Source organism: Magallana gigas, chromosome 9 (assembly GCF_963853765.1).
Source record: "Magallana gigas chromosome 9, xbMagGiga1.1, whole genome shotgun sequence".
Taxonomy (NCBI): domain Eukaryota; kingdom Metazoa; phylum Mollusca; class Bivalvia; order Ostreida; family Ostreidae; genus Magallana; species Magallana gigas.
In genome coordinates, this window is record NC_088861.1 from 45,850,828 (window position 1) to 45,873,929 (window position 23,102).

General features: G+C 31.8%; 2 protein-coding genes across 3 annotated transcripts in view; both read left to right on the forward strand.

The window, feature by feature from the left end:
• The first annotated feature begins 4,606 nt into the window (after window positions 1-4,606).
• Window positions 4,607-23,102, forward strand: part of LOC136271843 (von Willebrand factor D and EGF domain-containing protein-like) — a 28,837-nt gene continuing 10,341 nt past the window's right edge. The window contains exon 1 of the mRNA XM_066072383.1: window positions 4,607-4,697. The gene's annotated coding sequence lies outside the window, so the exon portion shown is untranslated. The remainder of the gene's footprint in view (window positions 4,698-23,102) is intronic.
• On the forward strand, window positions 4,916-22,656 carry LOC136271441 (N-lysine methyltransferase KMT5A-like). 2 transcript variants are annotated; one of them, XM_066071474.1, is made up of 9 exons: window positions 4,916-5,202; window positions 13,521-13,583; window positions 15,484-15,580; window positions 16,660-16,819; window positions 18,898-19,093; window positions 19,350-19,421; window positions 20,318-20,389; window positions 20,880-20,957; window positions 22,011-22,656. In XM_066071474.1, the coding sequence occupies exons 2-5, from the start codon at window positions 13,554-13,556 to the stop codon at window positions 19,091-19,093; spliced, it is 483 nt and encodes a 160-aa protein (XP_065927546.1). In that variant the 5' UTR covers window positions 4,916-5,202; window positions 13,521-13,553; the 3' UTR covers window positions 19,350-19,421; window positions 20,318-20,389; window positions 20,880-20,957; window positions 22,011-22,656. The 2 variants fall into 2 exon arrangements, with proteins under 2 accessions (XP_065927546.1, XP_065927547.1); XM_066071475.1 differs by lacking the exon at window positions 4,916-5,202 and adding an exon at window positions 7,277-7,388.

Genomic DNA, 23,102 nt, shown 5'->3' on the forward strand with positions numbered 1-23,102 from the left:
CACATATTTGAACAAGATAACGTCACAACAATGAGCGCATGCCCTTCATCTTTACTGTGATGACTTCCGAAACTGACAGCATAAACTTATTCTGGAATGACGTCACCGTCCTTTAATCCGAGAATGATACGGACTATTACATGGTCCGATTTGTATATCAACGTGACATATCGATTTAAAGTCAATAAATTGATAATTGGATGCAATAGATGCTCGCAACTTTCATATAGGACAGACATACTACTAGAATAACGTTTTCTACGATATCGTTGACCTTTTTTCAAAGGATGAAGCTGTGCCATTCATTCAACTGAATTGTAATTGAAAGGTCTGAAAAGGTGGCTGAATGGTCATGCTTTGCCATCTTTAAGTTTCCTTCAGTCGCATTTCAGATGACTGATTGGCAGAATCTGTTCCTGTGATTTTACAAAGCTTACGCGACACTTCATCTGATTCATACCCAAAAGAGAAGTTTATCAGTTCTAAAAACTTGCAGGTATGTTCCAAATGTTGAAGACTAAGTGACCAAAGTGGTTGGCGTTTTATATATTATTGCATTTCGGCAAAGTTCTTTCCATTCATCCTTAGTAGAATTGCAAATAAGAGTGGTTTCAGCTTCACTTTCACATTGTTTCCCTGTTAAGGGGATACTCACTAAAGAAGAAACCAAAATTGTTTCTTTTCATAATTATTTAGAGATAATTAATGAAATCGATTTTCTTTTAATTTGATGTGTGAAGCAGACTAGTATTTTATCTTACCATCCTACTGCCTGTTATTCCTACCCTTTGTATATTCCGAATACACAAGTAGCGTCTGCTTTCAGGGGTATAATTCTGACTGGGTTTACTCTCTGTGTCCACTCTGGGTTTACTTTGGGTTTCCTCTGGGTTTACTCTGGGTCCACTCTAGTAAACCCGAAGTAAACCCAGAGTTAACCCAGAAAGTAAACCCAGGGTTTAGTTAGGGTTTACTTTCTGTTAGGTTGGGTCTGATCGGTACTGTAATTATCTCCACTTGAAAGAGGGCGTGGTCCTTCATTTTAACACATTTGAATCAACTTTGTCCAGTGATGCTATGTGACAAGTTTGTTTTAAGTTTACCCAGTGGTTTTACGGAAGAAGTTAAATGTAAAAAGTGTATAGACAAACATAGAGACAGACAGACAAACAGACAGACAGACAGACAGACACAAGTGATCAAAAAGCTCACTTGAGCTTTCAGTTCTTGTGAGCTAAAGAAAAACCAAGAAGTTATCGATTTTGGACGGAAAAAATGACAATTGTTGATGTAGACTTCAAGAGAATTAAAATAAAGCGGGATTCTTAAGACGAATTATCTAAAAAAGAGTTAGGAGTTGGCGCTTTTTAGTTTAATGTTTTAAATCAGAAATTGGCTGATGAAGCGAAACGGTATTCACTTTTTTAGTGATTTTTTTTTGTACACAAAACCCTGTGAGCTACACAAACTTATTTACATACGAATTAAAGTTTATGTAATCTAATACCCCTTTGTATCTTTAACATTTGCAAGATAACAGTACAGATTGTTCCGAAGAATTCGAATTTACATATTCCATATTTCAATAATATACCGTCCATAATTGATTGAATTCCATTTATTTAAAATCTAAGCGTCTAAATAAATTTAAATTCTAATAAATGTTTAAATATCGGATATGTATTCGTATCTTATATTCATTTGAAAGAAAACTAAGGGAGTAATTGTTAATTTCTATTCGGAGAATGATATGTCTAACCGCTTTCAATCAACGTGTTTCTCTTGCTTGGTGCTAATACATGTATAATTATAATTATGGGTCAAGATACGATGGGTGCTTGAAATAGACTTATTACAAAATCATGCGAATCTAACTTGACTGATTAAAGGATTAAACATGTTGTTTTAATACTTTAATTAACTGTAATAAATACTAGAAAATTTAGAAAAAAAAAGATTATCGCTGAAATTAAACATGCCCGTTACGTTAAAAACACTGTAGTATTGCCACATAATCTTAAAAAATATATTTATAATGTCCTCTGTTTTGCAAAAAGCCAACATTTGTTTAAGCCTACTTCCGTAATATAGTCAACATATTGAACGTAATGTCAAAGTAATTTATTTATAGTATATATATAGAGAATGGTTTATACATGTATACACTACCTGCATCTTTCTCTATCTCTCCTACAAAAAATCTGTGTCACTTCTAATGAAAAGTACAAAATTGTATAATTAAATAGAAATAATTTAAAGATTATGTGATGTCTCCGCCAATGAATCAATCACTTTTATTTGTCATATGTGTAAAATGAAAAACTCAAAAAAGTAGTTCATTTCATTGATACATTTTTGTGTTTAGAACAGTTTTTACTCATGACAATTAACTCTATAACATTCTAAATTTTATATCTCTAACCCTTAGTAGAGAGCGTTCTTAAATTCTTCTTGCTTTTTTTTCAATATGTTTTAAAATTTATTATATCTTAAACCACAATGGTAATATAATTGCTTCCAAATACATGCTAAGCTTCGAAATACCTAAAAAGTGTTTTTAATCATCTCGGTTTGAGCACTTAAAACCTTTAATTTTTCTAATACACTTATGTTACTTCCAATATTGTACGCTGAAGAATATAAAGACACCTCGAGCAAATTTAAACCTAATCTCAGTAATATGACGTGGTGATAACGAACTGTTTTCAAATTCAGGCAAAGGAAAACAAAACAGGAGCAGAGATAGTGTTTGAATGGAAATCCAGATAAATTTATTTTCGTAAGTTGTAAAGAATTTTATATATATATATATATATATATATATATATATATATATATATATATATATATATATATATATATATATATATATATATATTCTTGTATTTTTGTTATCAATGTTAACAAAGAAAATTACAAATAAACTACTAAAGAGAGAAAAACTCATCATTAATTCTAGAATCAAGGTACATAAGAGTTTCTCTTTAGGTAAAGTGGTTTTTGCTTCGGTGTTTGTGCAAGTCAGACAAATAACCAATGAAGCCTGCGTTACTGTTTTATTCATTTTAAAAGCAAGATTTTATTCAAAACCCAATGTCGTCTTATAACCAAGGTAAACATGTTTAAATTATTTAGACGGCGTGAACATTTGCATTAATGACTCATGAGCTATTATATAATTAATGCACAAGGAAACGAACAATCAGATAATCTTACAAATAAAATTACAAAATCAAATTAGAACAGTTAATTTTTGATGATATGGTCGGAATCAAATCAATTAATATAATAATAAGATGAATAAAACATGAGCAGTTTGATTTTACCTTAAAAAATGAATGTAAGAAAACCGAATTTAAAGAATGTTGTTCAACTTTTCTTTTCTTTTTGGTATTACATTGGTTTTTGTCTCGAGTCGAAATGCATAAAAAGTGATTATAACGAAAACTGTTTAAAAATCAAAATTCCAAAGGAAAAATATAAAATAAAGGTAGAGCAAACACGCGCCTTTTGAAATAAAAAAAACCCCGTAGAATTAGGTGTCATGGAGGAGTGAGCATCCTTTGCTGACCGGCTAAACCCACCGTGTGCTCTTTGTTGTAATCCGTTAAACGGAAAAAGCCGTAGACATTCAGTTGATTAATTATGGTCCAACAATAAGTTTGGAAAACGCAAGTGAGCACTCGATTCAGTGGACGATTGTACTTGCTGACAAGGCCTTTTGATCGACCGTAGAACTTTTAAAATGACGATTTCAAACGTTGTTGATAATCTTTTTGTTTAACTTGTTTAACAGTAGCTTGCCTTGTTTAAGAAATTGTTCATTTGTAGGGCATGCTCTTGCATATTTATTAAATTTATAGACAAAATCTCCATATGAAGGTGATGAATGTTTATTGCTACATAAATAAGGAAAGTTGACGATAGAAAAATTGATATTAGATGACTTGGACTCTAGGGTATCTTTTTTAAGGTTCACTATGATATATAAAGTCAATGTAAGATTGGAAGTAACAATTGTTGATAAATAATACGTCGTTGTTAGACCTGTGTTGATTTGAAGGTCACATTAAGTGGTTTCATTTTTTCAAGTACATGTCTTTGAATAAATTTCGCTTTAGATAAATATAAAAAAAGTCAGTTAAAAATGCCGCTCAATTGGTACGCATAGGAATTACAACAGATTGCTGGAAGACCTGTTTCCAACGCAACAATCTCTTTTATATTATCTTCAGAGTACTTGTATATGTTGAACGTGAACAAATTTTCTATAAACCCTTATATTCAGGGGTTAATTGAAATTCCACTTTAAAAGATCTAATTCAAATGCAAAAATAGATTATTTGTATTTCAAAAAAAATCGATACCATTTAAAAATGGCTTAAACCTTTCAACAATAGTTTAAAGATTTCTATTTAAAGTATCTTCTCATAGTGTTTTTTTTCATACTTATTGGTTGAAAATTCTAAAAAGAGTGAAATGGATCTCGTATCTTACTGACCTTGACATTGGTCATCTGCAAAACTCTTTTGTTAAAAGCTATTCAGTACACCCCTTTATCTATAATGAGCTGTATTTCAGATTAAGAGTCACGCTATTTTTCCTTTTTTATTAGGTTTGATTGTTATAGAAGATTTTAAAAAACTGATTCTAGTACCAGTTGAATTGCCAAACAAACTGCACATGAGAATTGCAATGTAAGTTAACTCTTGATAATATGTAAATTAAAATAAAATTACATAAGGGTTTGCAGAAAAATGAGATAGATATTAATTGTTTAATTAATTGTAATTTGCAGTGTGTGTGTGTGTGTGTGTGTGTGTGTGTGTGTGTGTGTGTGTGTGTGTGTGTGTGTGTGTGTGTGTGTGTGTGTGTGTGTGTGTGTGTGTGTGTGTGTGTGCGTTTGTAACATGCCGACACCTACGACATGTACTAGTTTACACACGTGCAACTTACTACATTTTCAAAACCTACGACACAAATCCGTGTAGTAAGTTTGCAGAACCCCGTAAATCGGGTTTTTCGACCATGATTTACCCAGAAAATACAAAATTATAAAAAGTGTGAGTTTCCGGTTTACACATGAATTTTGTTACACACGATATCGAGTCTTAATGGGGATGTTACACACTTTGCCCCCTTGCCACATTTGCGCATGCGCAAATTCAACTTCCTATGGAAATAATGGAAACGCAAAAGAAGGTACGATCACTTATTTCTTTCATGAAAAATTAATCTTTTGTTGATTTTTACACCAATTTTCTTTCGAATATATAATTTTAGATCATTTGTTTAAATGCGACATCTGATTTTTCGTTATTCTGCAGCTAAATTGAGGAAAATTTACATGTCTTTGTGTGTGTCACCTCATAAAGTTGTAGATGGTTAAGATGGTTTTCTTTTACGCTTAACTGGGTTTAATTTCGGTAGTAGTCAAACACATGTAGTGTGTGCTTTTTTTAATTTGTGTTTAAAATAATCATTTATTTCATTACAATTTTAGTATACCATTGAAATTTTTGATTAACTCTCAAAAAGTTAGAATTTCCTCTGGACTTTAACAAGTTGCATGTAGCACAATCGAGAATTATGTGCCTCCTGCATGTTCTTCTAAACATTTTAGGGGTTTTAATTGTGAAAATGTGTTGTTATTAGTTCGGGTAATTAAAGAATAATGAAGAAAAAATTAACATTAACTTGGAACTTTTCAAATTTAGACTCTCTACAGTATATACTTTTTATCAAGAGGAGAAAAATATGGATTTCCTCAAGGGGGTCAACAATTTTTCATAGGTCTTAACTGGGGAATCTTTTAATTATATTCTCTTTTGGAATTCACAACAAACAATTAATCATGAAGAAATAAACAATATGTTTCTGAACTTTCAAATTTACACCCAACACATTTTATCCAAAATAAAGAAATATTTTCTGTTCAACGGCTTTAATTGTGGAGTTTCTTAGTAAAGTTCTCTTCAATCAATCAAGAAAAATTAGCAAATTGTTGCTCTATATTAATCACACATTAATTCTTTCATTAAATTACACCCTCATGAGAAAACTCTAAGTTTCAATTTAATGCCCCCCAAAAAATCAGTACGGTAAATCATTTATAAAAACCCTTCAATTTCATGAGCTTAATTTTTGCACCATAATTTACTCTTCCTTGCATTAAAACAAAGAAATGATTATTAGAATAATTATTAGGAAAAATCCTATTATTATTTACATAAACACCCATGGGGAAACCCAAACTTTTCATTTTAACGTTAAAAAATCAGTAATGTTAAACCCTAATTTATCCTTAATGACATTAATACAAAGTAATAATCAGTATTAGTTTAAGGGAAAGGCTCATTTACAAATTGCACCCCAAAGGAAAAACCGTGTTTTTCATTTTAATGTTAAAAATCAGTATTAAATTGAAAACCCCTTTTATCCTTTTTTTTTTTTGAAAATCCTAATATCATAAACTATGACCCATATGAGGAAACACATTAATTTCTTTTTATCGTTGAAAGATCTGACAGGTATAGTTAAACATTTAGGAAACCACATGCATCTTTCAGGACCAGAATGTACACCCTAATTCCCCCTAATGACATTATTACAAACAAATAATCAGCATTAGTTTGAGGAAAACCCTTTTATTAAGAAATTACACCCCCATAAGGAAACCAATAATTTTTAATTTAATGTTTAAAATTTAATACATGCAGTAAATCACTTAGAAAACTCTCTAAATCTTTTTTTTTATTATTATTATTATCATTTGCACCCTTATTTATCTTTCATTACATTGATACAAAGAAATGGTTCTAATAAGTTTAAGGAAAAATCCTATATGTAGATATATATGAAGTTTGATCCCCATGAGGAAACTCATTTTTTTTTCATTTTAAAATTTAATAAATCATTATAAAAACAATACCCCCCCCCCCAAATCTTTCGGGATCAATTTTTACACCATATTCATCCTTATAATTAATGACATCAATGCAAACTTGTAAAACAAAAACAAAAAACCTACAAGAGAGCTAATACATACTGAATCTTGTAAACACTCTCCAAAAGTAAAAAAATATTCTTTAACAAGGTAATTATTTAAACAATTTTACTCTGCTTCATTTTCAAATTCATTGAAGTTTGCCTCTATTTTTTTTTAAATTGAAGTTTATTGATTTGAGTGCCTGTAATACATATGAGAACAATTCTTTGTATACGAGTTGACCTGTATACGAATTGGTCTGTGTACGACTTGACCTGACAGTGTTACGACATATCCGGTAAAAAAAATGTCACAAAACAAACCCCTCTGGCCTCCATGCTGCATGCTTTATACGAATTACTACAGCCCCGCAAAAAGGAAAAGAAGCTACGTAAGAACTGTAAGTCGTTTGAATAATTAGTGACAATCTTGTAGGAGAAGTTGAACGTGTGAAAAAGTGTAGAACCTCTCTGCGTTTCGTCAGCATGTGCATGTGTTTAAAAGCTGCACTTGTAATGTAACGTGATCAAGTCCAGCACAATCTCCTAATTTAGCTACATAGCTTGGTTATAACATTTTTTTTTTTAAAAATTGACATTTTAAATAACATGTCTTTTTTTCTTGTATTATTTTCATAAAATTATTTTGCTAAATAAATGAGAAATGTTTGGAACATATTAGTATGATTTTGATCAACAAAATCGATGCAATGCAATGATAAACAATAATTATTACCGTCGATTGACTAGATAGAATGGTCTATTCTTAAAATGACACATGTCCAACTAACCCGGTTAAATGATAGAATTTGTGCCCTTTACTGTAATTCTTAGTAGCAAATGAAAAAAGAAATATTTCGGTTGTATCTTGCCTATATTTTCATTTGATTGGTCTCCAATACCTACAATGTTGCTCATTTATAATCCCATTTTATCACATTAACGGTTTTGGCAATGAAATCACTGGTCGCCATGTTAATGATAAAATCCGAGATATTTCGAGTGCAAAATGGCAGGCAAATTCAAACAGAGACACTTTTTGCCTCTGCTGGGGTTTGAACCAGGGTCCTCTGGCACGCCAGTCAAGCACTCTACCGAGCGAGATAAAGGGTTAACCCACTAGCCAGAGCTAGTAGGAATGCAATATACCTAACTCTACCACAGATATATTAACAAAATGCCTTTGTATGACCCATTATATTAATAATGAATATTTTGTGGACTTAATTACATATGCATTTTCAAAAAGGTTTGTAATATAAATGCTGTGTTTTACCCCTGCAGATTGTTTTTAACAGACTTAAAGTCGATGCGAAGCAGATCCGCTTTGCAGCTGCTACATTGCAAGTATATGGGACGAATTCTTACTGTGACCTGAGCGTAACCTGGTCACGGTAAGATTATTCTTTCTATAGATTGACCAGTACTGAATAGGGTATAGATTTGGCGGTGCTTTAAATGTTCCTGGGTGTTGTTTTGAAATCTATTTTTTTCTTTGGCTGATGTACGCTATATTATTGCTGATAGTAATGCAATATTGCTTTATTTAGAATTTTGTCCTAAAAACTTATATTGGAAGCCATTTTACCATTTACGAATAAATCAACAAGTTCTGAATAGCATAGCTGTTTCCATGGAAATCGAATGCAGATAAAAAGTTTTAGCCCTATTTAAACACCATCAATTGAACCTTTTGAAAAAGAGGTTTGATGCATACCAACCAGCTATTGGCAATTCTTTTAACCTATACAGTTAATTTAATTTGCATGGTTTTAACAAACAAGATCACTATAACAATACTTTAGACTACATGTAGTTTCTAAATTCTAATATCTTGTCGGAGTACAGTTGCCGCACCTCCATTTATCATTACTGTGGTTCAATATGATTTATTTAAGACTTAGTAAGAAAATTTAATGAATTCCAGAAGTAATTGTTTTAATCTATTTCTTCATATAATCCTGAAACAGACAAAAACAAATTGAGTTTTTGGAATTTGTAAAATGGCAGCTTAATAAGATTTTTCATCCTTCTGCATTTTTTAAAATTTATATCCTGCATGCTTATATGGGTATATAAGAATAATACCCAAACAACTTTTGATAGAAGAAATCTTGTTACATGTGAAAATATAAGGCGTCAACAGACTATTTTATGCACATAATAACATTGCAATGACCTGGCAAAGCAAAAGTTTAATATTGGTTGACTAATGTAAGACTGTAGTATTGAATACGTACATGTATATGACCGCAAAAAATGAAACTACTGCAAAATTTAAACAACCATTATAAGTGTATTATATTAAAGGTAATGATTTTTTCTCCAACTTTTATTTCCATAACTATTTGCTATTCAACATATGAACTATTCGGAACTGGTCAACGACTGTATGAATAAAATTAAAGATTTACTATAAATTACAAAAGAGGTAGCCTAGGGGACATTTACTTTTAAGTTGAAGTTTCTGACTAGCTTAATAATAATTCGGATGCTAAAAAGTTAAAGTCAAGTGAAGAAAAAGAGTAAAAATAGATATCAAAAACAGTTTCTGTGGTTAAGGAATAAGGTGCACCATCCAGTCTTTAATCTATCTTTCTATAGACTATCAGATGATGAATCAAATTGCCTTAAAAATAAGCCCCTTTCTGAGTTTCACATCACTTTATAGCAAGATACAGGAATGCCTATTGGGGGCAGTCTGCAGAAATCCAACCCAGAATATTGGTAACAAAAAACACTAAATTCCTCTCTGACACAAACAAATAAAACTATTTCAGGGGAAGGGGATTGTAGCAGCACATCTCATGACTTGAGGGTGGTACATTTAAAGGAAAAATTCAAATTCTAGATGGGGAGGGGGTGGTATATCTGGATGGAACAATGCATATAAAAAATGGCAGGTGAATAAACAAGGATGTTTTGCAAATAGGGCACATGTTGAAACATTAGATTGAAGTCATCATGGTAATACATGTAATTCATGAATTGTTCATGTCTAGTTGTCTATTTCTTGAACACCCAGCTAGCTACATGTACATCATTTTGACTATGTCTGTGGTTATCTGAATCTAAGATCAAGCAAGAGGAGATTTGATATTAGTATTGACCCAAATTGTTGTTTTAAAAATTACAAGAGCCTTTTTTATTTATATTACAGAGATAAAACAAATACATACATGTATGGAGAACTCTCTCGGTAGTGTGCGCATGATGTATGAGTTGTCTAATTGTATGGTCTAATTTCAATTTGGTTGGACTGACAATGTATGAATATGAGCATTTTTACTTTCTAATTTTCTGTCTAAAATGTTAATCAATTAAACCTTAAAATGAGTTGTTTAATCTGCGCAATTCTCATCCGGTTTAAGGTTGAGGCTGACTTTAGTTTGCATGGTTCATGTTTTTGTGCATTCTGATCGAGTAAAATACAGTGTATTTCAACCTTTTATGATTTTTATATAGATATAGACATTTATTAAATTGAACACAAAAAACACGTGATAAACAATTTTTTTTTCAACAATTTTTCTGTGGTTTGGTAGGTGAGCATTGCCATTGATCTTGCTTTATATGTCGACATTATGATAAAATGAAGCTTTGTAGGAGTATATAGGAAAAAAGAAAAAGTAAAAATCGTAACCCTTTGAAATTGTATACACTAAATGATGGTATCTCCAGGGTTATTTTGCTTCATTTTGAATGAATCCATCATAGCAGTTAATCTACATTTGTAATACATGTACCCAAAATACATGTATATAGCAAAATTTATCAACTGTTCATATTTTGAGATGACCCTCACTTAAACTAGATGGTTGAATTTAGTATTTTTTACATATAAGGTACAAAATGATATTGCTAATCGCGATATCACAATTCAAAGAAAATCTCTATTGTAGTATTTTTTAAAATCTGCTACGAAGTGTGGAAAATGAAAATTCTCTAAATATTCCTATAGAAAAATATACCTGTATTTTGAGATTGCCCCCAAAAAGAACCAGATGGTTGCTTTTTCTTTTTTTTTAAACTAGAGCTGATGTAAATTACATATGGTTAAAAATAAAGAGGTTTTCTCATGGTTTTTTTTTTATGCACCCCCCCCCCTTCCCCAATCGACCAGCTTAAATTATACTTGAGTTCAGGAAATCAGGGACATATACATGTATGTACACTCAGGTGCCAAAAGTAGGTCAATTTATTTTTCTTTTCACCATATATTAATTGAAATTTTTTTTTTTTAGAATTGTTAAAATGAAACCCTTTGACCATGTACATTGAAAAGACTTGGATTGATACATTAAGAATTTTTCTAGCTCTTTTTGCATCTTATTTGAATATTTTTCCAACCTTCTATTACTGAAATTTAATATAAACAGTTCAAAGTAAGATTTTTCGGCTCATGCATTGCAAAAAATATATAGTAGAGCTCTTAAAAACTATCTCAGTGTTCTGTTTGAAATATTCAAATTTTACAAATGAGTTGTCAAAAACTAATGTACGACAACAAGTGGAAATTGAATCTACTATGCTGGAAATCAATATCAACTTCTTCAAAATCTGACCAATAATCCGACCTGAAAACCTTTTAAAAAAAAGTCTTGTTTTCGATGAAATATATAGGGAAAAACAAAAAATTGACATACTTTTGGCGCATTAGTGGACAATCATGTAATAATGCCTGATATTCATGGTCTGTGTGTTGCCTCTTTACCAATCTTGTGCAGTAAGTTTCAATTGAATAACATATACATTATTTTATACATGTGAATTAACCCACCTTGTGTAATGAGTTTTCTTGCAATCAACATTTACCATGGTTGGTTGCATTGCCAACAATTTTATGTATTTCATATGCACATGTAGTGTCAATTTTCTTGCCAATATAATATATATTTCCTAGACACATATAGCAAGTTTCCCAATTACACCAGTATAAATTCACCTCACAGATGTAGTGAGTTTCATTGCCAATTAATGTACATTCCTACACACATGTAGTGAGTTTCTTGTCCATATTCATTTAAATTACCACACACATGTAGTGAGTTTCCTTGTCCATATGCATTTAAATTACCAAACACATGTAGTGAGTTTCCTTGTCTATATTCATTTAAATTACCACACACATGTAGTGAGTTTCCTTGTCCATATTCATTTAAATTACCACACACATGTAGTGAGTTTCATTGCCAATATGCAGGTAACTCTCAATGGCTCGAACTTTGATTGGATCGAAGTTCTTGATCGCTGGAAGTGAGTCTAGGGTCTCGATTTTTTCCCCTATATAAATAAGCAAATTTACTATTGATTTCTCAAACTCTTGATCTCTCGAAAACCCTAGCTTGATCTCTCTAAGTCAACTGCAGTCCTGTTCATAATCTATAGTTTCTTACTCTCGATACCTCAAAGTCTCCATGTATCTCCAAGCGCTATACCTAAATAACACCTTAGAGGCGGGACTTGTGTCACGAGTTGTTTGTTCAGGCGGCACTTGTCCTGCAAGGTGATAATTGTTTGATGACTGACTATACCAATACCTAATCTATAATTATCACAACCGTTTTACGATAATATGGAGACGCAATGAAAATGAGAAATTAATTGAGATGAAACGATAATATTGAGCCATGGTCAAATTTTAGAATTATAAAACTGTTAAAAGTATATATGCTTATCAGCATCATTGTCATTGTAATGATTATATTGCTGAACAAGTTCTTACAGCTGGTGAAGGACCCTTACGGTGGGAACAATGGGTGATACTTAGTTATCACATTTATGACATGTTAATCGTCTCGCACTCCAGTAGTACTGAGCAATTTGGTCTTAATATGATGCATAAAATAAATAATTATATTATGAATTTATTCAATAGTTGTTTGAATTTAGTTTTAAAAACATCCAGTTCTGTATATTTTACTGAAAAGAAAACGTTGTTTAAGCATGAGCGTAAGGTTAGCACTAATTAAATGGCTTAATCATAACATCCGGTAAGACTAATTTTAAAAGTCGTCGGTCAACCCAGAAAATTCCGAACTCTTGAAAACTCGAACTCTTGAAACTTCAAAGTTTTTCCTTGGACCCATGGACTTCCAGCTATCGAGAGTTACCTGTACAATCCTACACACATGTAGTGAGTCTCCTTGTCCATATTCATTTAAATTACCACACACATGTAGTGAGTTTCATTGCAAATATACCTTTCCACACACATGTAGTGAGTCTCCTTGTCCATATTCATTTAAATTACCACACACATGTAGTGAGTTTCCTTGTCCATATACATTTCCACACACATCATGTACATGTATAGTGATTTTCACTGAATTGGATTTCATGTGATAAATCAATAGTCATCATGAGGTGATAATGATAATAATAATTAAGGTGAAAAGTTAATAATTATCCACCTTATATACATATAGTATAATATCTCAAAACTCACATTAATGAAGTATGGCATCTCATATAACTCACATTTTAATTTGTATTGGCATTCATGTACAACTTCTTCTTCTTCTTTTTTCTAGCTTATGTAAGTTATAAAGCAGTCAACTAAAAAGATGGCAGCTTATTCAAGGGGGAAAATTGCAGTAAGTGAAATTTTTAACATTGTACATACAGTTGAATTTTTAAGGTATATTTCAAACAACAGTACATGTGTATCGAATACCATTGATATGTTAAAGTTATTTGGGTGTGCATATCTCTCATTCTTTAAGTAAACATTTTACCGGTGATATCTCAAATTCTCATATTTAGATGTTTATTCTTGTTTTTGCTTAGTGTGACATATTGAAGTTTTCTATAATTGTCATACAGTCACAATATATGCTCAAATTGTTTTATCAGCAATTTGAACAAAATCAGTTGCCTGGTCTGTTTTGTCTGTAAGGGAAATTATCACAACAGAAAAGTGAATTAATCAATGGTTTTATCAAATTTATGATAATAAAAAAAACAATGCGACAGTATGAAGTATTACAGTCCCTTAAACCATCTACTTTCCCATTTTTTCGTGCATTCACCATGCGCTCACCGTGCATTCACCGTGCACTCACAGTGCGTTCACTTGCACTCTTCACTCCGCTCCTTCTGTGCACACCGTTCAGAAAGCACTCATTGTGCGTTCACCTTTGTTCACTTATCGTTCACCGTTCACTTATCGTTCCAATTCAGTCCGTTTTCATTCATTTTCATTCGGAACTTCAAAAATGAAAAGAATCGATCTCAGCAAAATGAGGAAAAAAACCTTGCGTTAAGGTGAAAGGAAACTAATATTACACATAAAGCATCATTTTAATTAGAATTTAATCCGTGGAATTTAAAGTACACATTCTTGAGCAGGTCTGTTTTTTGCTGTTGTTGTTTTTTATCACTCTCCTAAACAGGCATTTTTTTTGTTGATCTGAAAATGGCTTAAGTATGCAGTTACTGTGAAAATTTTATGTTACACAATACAGCGATAAATTGATACACAAATAATATTTAATGATTCATTTTAAGATAGTCAGTCCAGTCGTTTAAAAACAGAAGAATTCAATCAACTAACGATTCGACACATATATATATATATAAATATAAGAAACAGACATTGTATTTGTGTATTTTTCACGATTCAAATAATAATTCCTTCGATTCCAAATCACAAACATATCCATGTTCGACAATAAACTGTCTTACTGAACAGATCAACTTAAGATAGTAAGCATAAATGCGTGTTAATTTATAGATTAACAATGGTTTTATGTATTATTAAGACATTTTTATCATTACATTACTCGATTATCTGTTGATAAAATTAATATTATGGTCTTAAATTTGGTTTTATTGAACTGTTATTCCTAAACATGCATAAATGGTATGGTATAACTTTAAAGATAATACAGGATAGATATCATTTGCAGGATAGTCGATAGGATAGGACTGTTTTGTCAACTTTCAAGATAGCAGCACTGTACGTGTAGTTTATTAGCATGTTTTTCCTGATTTCTGTCAAAATACAATGTAAGGATAACCATCGAGACACTCCGAATAAATCATTCATCTTGCGTTCACATATCGTTCACCGTTCAGCGTTCAGCGCTTCATGTGCACTCTGCCTTCGCTCATAGTTCACCTTTCATTAGCGTTCACCAGATTCCGTTCAGCGTGTGCTTACGTAGAATGTTTCAGGGACTGTTTGTGTATAAAATTAGCATTCTAATTTATGTATGTAATATATCTTTTTTATGTATGCACGGTGTCAGGGCTCTACATTAACTTTTTTTCCTTCTTGTCCATTCGGACAAGTGATTATGACCGTGTGCATTATATAAGTAATATTAATAAAGTTTTTATTTTGATCTTGAAATAGTTGAAAAGGAGTTTGCAAACCAAAATGGAAGGCCTTAAGATAATTTGATTTTAAAATCAATGTGATAGTTTAAAAGACAAATTTTGCATATTTTGAAATAAAACTTTTTTCTAATGAGTAATTTATTTATGTGCTAGAAACAACGAATAAGCCCTAAAAGAGAGGCAGAATTTATGTGTCGTTCTGGACTGGACTGTGATGCATTAAAAGTTGAATTGATCAACAGAAGAATTGGTGAGTTGATACACATCTATTACTACTATACATTAAAATAAAAGACTCGAATTTTTGGGCTTTAATATCGAGAAATCAGAAGAGAACAGCTTTTGTTCTTTATTTTTTAAACATCATTGGTATTTGAAGATTACCAGTTTGTTTTTATTTTTTCTCAATCAAGCTTCGCTTATTAATAATCAACGAAAATTCCTTATAAAAATCCGGAATCATCTGGATTTTTTTTATTCTACAATCTTGCGCATGTGCATTCCATTCACGCTAAATCACGGGAGGCTCTTTAGTTTATGTTTCCACAATATCACACTTGCATGGATCAACTCAGAAACGATAATACACATATGTTTAAATTTTCATCGAAAATGTGTTATATCCTGAGAGTTTGAATGTCAACATGTTGTGTAAATTCGAAGTGAGTAAAAAACATTGGTAAAAAAGTGTTGAATTCTTCATTAATATGAATTAAATTTTTAGAAGAAAGGTATTTACAGCCTCAAAATGGTTTGTTATGAATAATTTGACTGTTAATCACAATGCAGCTTCAATAATTTTCTCCAAAACCATTTCGAAGCGATTATGCAATTTTTTGCTACATTACGGGTATATGAGAGGCATTTCAACTGTGGTGAAGGCCTGTCCCGAGACACAGTTAGATTATTCTAACTAAGCAGAGTGTAGTGAAATTAATAGCATTATTGTAGGCTTAAAGCTTGGTTATGTAAATATGGTGTGTCGATGTATCTATTTCGTGAATGTCCGATATCATATGCAATATGTCAAACCGTGCATGCACGGGTCAGAGTCTAGTGTAATAGAAAATAGTATCATTTCTTTGTTTTTATGTACCAATCTACTCAGTTTCACACATTTGTTTCCCTTGATTATGCAGATCCTTAAATGAAAAATGTCATTAGTTTCTGGAACAATTTTAGCCCCTTGCATTTGATAATCACAATTATACAAATAATTCCATAATAAAAGGCATTTATAAATAAATTAGGTTTTGTACATGATTTGTGAACGCACTGTACAATCATGTAATGCAAAATATTCACCAATATTTTTTTTCTTATTTTAAGGATATGGGGTTTTTGCAACTCAAAATTTTCCAAAAGGAAGCTTTTTGGTAGAATATGTTGGAGAGAGAATTGTGCCCAAGGAAGCAGAAGAAAGAGAAATGAAGCACAAAATAAAACATACTAGTTATATGTTTTACTTTAAGTGGAATGGTCTGAAGTGGTAAGCAAATATAATATATTTATTGTGATTGTTATGAGAGAGAGAGAGAGAGAGAGAGAGAGAGAGAGAGAGAGAGAGAGAGAGATACAATTGTTTTATTTACCTATTTTAGTTTTTTTGTAATACAACTTTTTCTGGTTCTTATGAGAATGTGAAATTGATATCCATATACAGTTTACTAGATGCTGGGAATTGTACAATTTAGGTCAGATTTTGATGACAGAAAATTAATTAGAATTTAATAAAAAAAAATTGTGTTTGAATATTCTCACCACCCTGGCAATTTGTTTTTAGAAATTGCAGTGTTTGCGGCAGGTTATGAGTTCTGAGAATTGGCAAAAAATCATTGTTACGTACATTTCAACTAAATATGGAGATGAAAATGATATCCTGTTTAACTATTTGCACTTTATAAAGGAAAGTAAAGTGAGCATGAGATAAAAAGTTTTATACAATGATTAGGTATTTTCTATTACCATGATTACACTATAATTCAGTGAATAAATCATTCTGACATCTTTGCTTGATGACTAAAATAACACCATGCATACGTAACAGGATTGGAAATATAATGACGGCCAAACAGAGATTTGAACCAGGGCATCCAGAATCACTAGATATGTACTCTACCAACTGAGCTATATATAGCCACCGATGATCAAACCAGTCCCACTTTCACACATATGTGTAAATTCATTTTCATTAAATACCGGGTGCAACCCTGCAAAAATCTATAAAATTGCTTTTTATACCCCCGCTCCGAAGGAGAGGGGGTATACTGTTTTACCCTTGTGTGTCTGTCTGTCCGTCCGTCCGTCTGTCTGTCTGTCTGTCTGTCTGTCCGTCTGTCTGTCCGTCCGTAACAAAAATTTCTATCGCATTTATCTCAGCAACTATTTATCGCAGATGCTTGAAATTTTAACACAGTGTTTGTTAAGGCATGCCATATCGTGGGATATATTTTTGTACCAATCGGACGTCAACTTCCTGTTAAATGACGACTTTGCTTATTTTTTAACCAAAATTTTCAAACAAATTTTCGTCAAAGATTTCTCAGCAACTGTTTATCGCAGATGCTTGAAATTTTTACACAGTATTTGTATAGGCATGCCATATCGTGGGATATATTTTTGTACCAATCAGACGTCAACTTCCTGTTAAATGACGACTTTGTTTATTTTTAGCAAAACTTTTCAAACAAATTTCCGTCAAAGAATTCTCAGCAACTGTTTACCGCAGATGCTTGAAATTTTTACACAGTATTTGTAAAGGCATGCTATATCGTGGGATATATTTTTGTACCAATCAGACGTCAACTTCCTGTTAAATGACGACTTTTTTTATTTTTAGCAAAACTTTTCAAACAAATTTCTGTCAAAGAATTCTCAGCAACTGTTTATCGCAGATGCTTGAAATTTTTACACAGTATTTGTATAGGCATGCTATATCATGGGATGTATTTTTGTACCAATCGGACGTCAACTTCCTGTTAAATGACGACTTTGTTTATTTTTAGCCAAAATTTTCAAACAAATTTTCATCAAAGATTTCTCAGCAGCTATTTTTGGAGATGCTTGAAATTTTTACACAGTGTTTGTTTAGGCATGCCATATTGTGGGATATATTTTTGTATCAATCAGATGTCAACTTCCTGTTAAATAATGACTTTGTTTATTTTTAGCCAAAATATTCAAACAAATTTTCGTCAAAGATTTCTCAGCAGCTATTTATCGGAGATGCTTGAAATTTTTACACAGTGTTTGTTAAGGCATGCCATATTGTGGGATATATTTTTTTACCAATCGGACGTCATCTTCCTGTTAAATGAGTACTTTGTTTATTTTAGCCAAAATTTTCAAACAAATTTTCCTCAAAGATTTCTCAGCAGCTATTTATCGCAGATGCTTGAAATTTTAACACACTATTTGTTTAGGCATGCCATATTGTGGGATATATTTCTGTACCAATCGGATGCCAGCTTTCTGTTAAATGTCGACTTTGCTTATTTTGCATATTCACATCAGAGCGGGGGTATCACTAGTGAGCATTGGCTCACAGATATCTTGTTTTGTTTGTAGCATTGATGCAACTAACACTGAAAGAAAGGGGAAGTATATAAAGGACGAGGAAGTCGGAAGTCCATTGAATAACTGTGTTATGCGCCTTTTGGTTACCGAGAATTATCCAAGGATCTGCCTCTTTGCAAATAGAGAAATTAAAGCTGGAGAAGAGTTAAGATATGATTATGGGGAAGCCAACCTACCTTGGCGATAAGTATGTGACAATTTTAATAATTGTTGATGTGTTAATGTGATTTAAATGTCAAAAGGATTTCAAAAAAAAAAATGCACATGGTTTAACATTTCATATTGTTTTTTACAACAAGAATTAGTATAATCAGTGAATCAATTAATTTTTAACCTGTATAATATTGAGTTTACTGCGCGAGAGTACATGTTGTTCAGAACTGCACAGTAATAAATACTATATAATTTAATAATAAATTGTTACAACTATTGTTCTCTTTAAGATTCACCTAATGATAATCCATTTGACGATAACCCATTTGACGTCAACCAGGACAGTGAGGAGAACAATGAAGGTTACTTTTACTTTATGTTTCTAGTGTTCATTTTGATTTGATACATGTACATGTATTAAAATGTATTTAATATTTATGTGTAACATATGTCATAACAAATACTGGTACACATTTCCTGCACATGTGGTGAATTTCCTTTCCATTTTGAATGAATTTCCCACACATATGAGTGAATTTCTTCGCCAGTGTACATTTACTACACATGTAGTGAGTTTCATTGTCCATATTCATTTAAATTACCACACACATGTAGTGAGTTTCCTTGTCCATATTCATTTAAATTACCACACACATGTAGTGAGTTTCCTTGTCCATATTCATTTAAATTACCACACACATGTAGTGAGTTTCCTTGCCAATATACATTTCCACACACATGTAGTAAATTTTCTTGTCCATATTCATTTAAATTAACTTTTTCAGTGTTTTTGCTTGTGATAACATATGATAACACAATTGATTTTGTACTATACAGTCCATTAAATTCAAATAACGTATGATTTGGGCGCAAGCAGGGTTTGCTTATTTATATTCAAATATTTAATTGTACAACTGCTGGAAATTGTCAAATCCATCATAAAGCCCTTCGAGCTTCATTGGATTTGATCATGCCCCGACCAAAATTATCACCCCATAATACATGTACTGAAAGAATGATTCCTTATTCCTTAATAACTACCACACACATGTAGTTAGTTTCCTTGCCAATATACATTATCTTCACACACGTAGTGAGTTTTCTTTTCAATATACATTAATCATGCACATTTAAAAAGCAGACTTTGATGAAATTGATTTCGCTGACAAAGGTGTGTTTATAAATCATGTTTTTATTTTCTGTCTATTCCCCAAGAATTTTCAAGGCTGTTTATTGATGTGTCTTTTCTTCAATATAGAAACTATTGATACTGAAACAGAGAGTGAAAAAGAAGTTGATGATGATTCCAACACTGCATCCCCTATGGAAGGTACTTTTCATTCAGTTGATTAGATCCAGATCTTTTTTAATATTCCAGAGTTAGGTAGCCTTTTAAAGTAGAAGGTATTGCAACAAATGTTTCAAATATAAGTAGGGTGTGCACTGTTCAACCTGCCAACTGTGCAATCCGGTACACTGGACATTCTGACCTCATACTTGTATTTTATTCCCAATTTTTTTTATAATGTATCTAGGATAAAACACTACACTGTAAGTTTCATAACCTGAGGTTTTATTTGGTCAAAGTACTTTAAGTAATTCAACACATTACATAATGTATATGCACAGTAATTGCTTGTTGGCTAGGTTACCGGTACAAAGATGTCCTGTAAGGTTAAAAGTTATGGTCGTTTTAGAGCTTAGTTAACTACATTTTCTAGTTAATAGTAAATAGTGTATACTGTGTAATTTCATACCTTTTGTGCTACTTGAGGTGAATTTTTATCGAGATGTAATTAACATTGTATATTGTATTGCAGTTCCATGTAAAAGTAAAAAGCTAAGCACAGAGAGATCATCATGCCCACCCCATGCAAAACCTGAGGCTCAAGGACAAGGTATTATCTTTGATTATATAAATTTAAAACTTTTTACGGACACCACCTGCCAGTTGCCATTAGTGACAGTAACTTAATTGCATATAAATTAGGTATTGTAGATTCAAGTTTGTTCAAATTATGGTCCCTGGGGGTAGGGTGGGGCTACAATGGGGGATAAATTATATATAGAGAAAATCTTTAAAAATCTTTTTCTCAAAACTATTAGGCCAGAAAAGCTCAAATTAAAATGGAAGCATCCTCAGGTAGTGTAGATCCAAGTTTGTTCAAATCATAGTCCCTGGGGGTAGGGTGGAGCCACAATTGGAAGATCAAGTTTTACATAGGAATATATAGAGAAAATCTTCAAAATCTTCTTTTTTAAGACTATTAAAAGTATTTGGCCAGAAAAGCTTAAACTTGTGTAGAGGCATCCTTGGGTAACTATGTAAATTCAAGTTTGCGAAATCACAGTCCCTAGTGGTAGGGCGGGGCCGTGATGGCGGTTTGGTTTTTTTCATAGGAATATATAGAGAAAATCTTAAAAAATATTCTGGGAAAGTTTTCGGTCCTAAACTCAGTACTTAGTGTGAAAGCACGGGTTATGCAGATTTAAGTCTGATAAAACCCTGATTCCATAACGAAAAGTGGTGCCACAAAATGGGGGGGGGGGCTATTTAGGAATAGAGAAAAATCTTCTTACAAGTACAACAACAAAAGGGGCTTGGTATTTACCAAAAATAAAGAGGTGGATAAAAATTGGCAGATTTTCAAGTTTTTACTGTACTTAGTTGTCAAGATATTTTGATACTGTTATGCTAATTTGATCAGAATTAAGGCAATTGTTGCTCAGGTGAGCGATGTGGCCCCTGGGCCTCTTGTTTAAATTCTTGGATACAATGAATGAATGAATATCTTTTTACTATATTTCATACAGTTTTAACATTCAAAGGAAGGATACCAATTTTTGAATAAAGACTATACATTTGGGCTGAAGAACAAATAACCTTAATGACAAAAATATGATAAAGATACAGCAATTTTAAAATAATAAAATCTTATTTTTTTTCACAGCCAGTGTTCAACGTCACACATGGACTGCTGTAGAAAGGCATCCTTGGAGCGACAGTTTAATAACTTTATCAAACTAGGGAAAACTCCTGGTCAGCTTGACTGTTTAAACGCCATTAGGAAGGAAAAGGCATTATCAGGCTTCACTTGGCGCAATGTGAAGTTTGCTGTCAAAAACATAATACCTCTCGTCTGAGAAGTTGCAGAAAATGAAATTCCAGGTGGTCGCAACGTTAAATTTCTATGTGTTATAATTATGTTACCGTAATGAAGTTCGAATGCATACTGTTTGTGCTGTATTATCAATTTGTTAATAGCATTATGCCAGTATCTAAATTTAATACAGGGTGCATGCATTTGTGACAAATGCTTATTGGCTTATACAAATGTACATTTTTTTTTTTGTCTGTTATTCTACTTCCTATTCCATGAAACATTTTGAAATGGAAGAAATGGGTAGACATTATTTGATATTTTAATTGATAAAATATGATCAGAAATGTAAAGAAGGGCACGCATCATGCATGATAATGTCAATAATTGATTGAAATTATTTGAATTCATAAACAAAATTCCATATATCATGAATTACTATGAAATTATGTACTTTTAAATTTTAGCTTAAAGTTGTTTGATCCTAAAATAAAATGAATGATAATTAAGATTCTGCAGTTGATTTATGTTTTGTTTGAAGAAGTGTTCAAAGTCCACAGGTCTAGATTTTACAAAGCAAGTGGCAAATAGGAATTTATTTTATTTAAACAGTATATGTTTTTAAAGAAATGAAACACACATGAAGACTTTTCAATTCAATTAGATTTTCTTATAAATTCAGTCTTGATAGGGTGCGTAAAAATTAGCAAGAAATCCTAATTATTTAAGTCATACAGTGATAGTGTAAAGTGTCTTTTATAGGCAAAACAGTTAATAAAAGCATACAAGTTGCAATGGTACTAGACTGTGCATGTCCTTTGACAAGAAATATTACTGTCTCGTATATGTTTCAAATTACAATACTTATAACATAAAATGTTGAATGAATTTACATAATTGAATTATATATGTAATTAACATAAGATTCTTTGTATCGAAGTA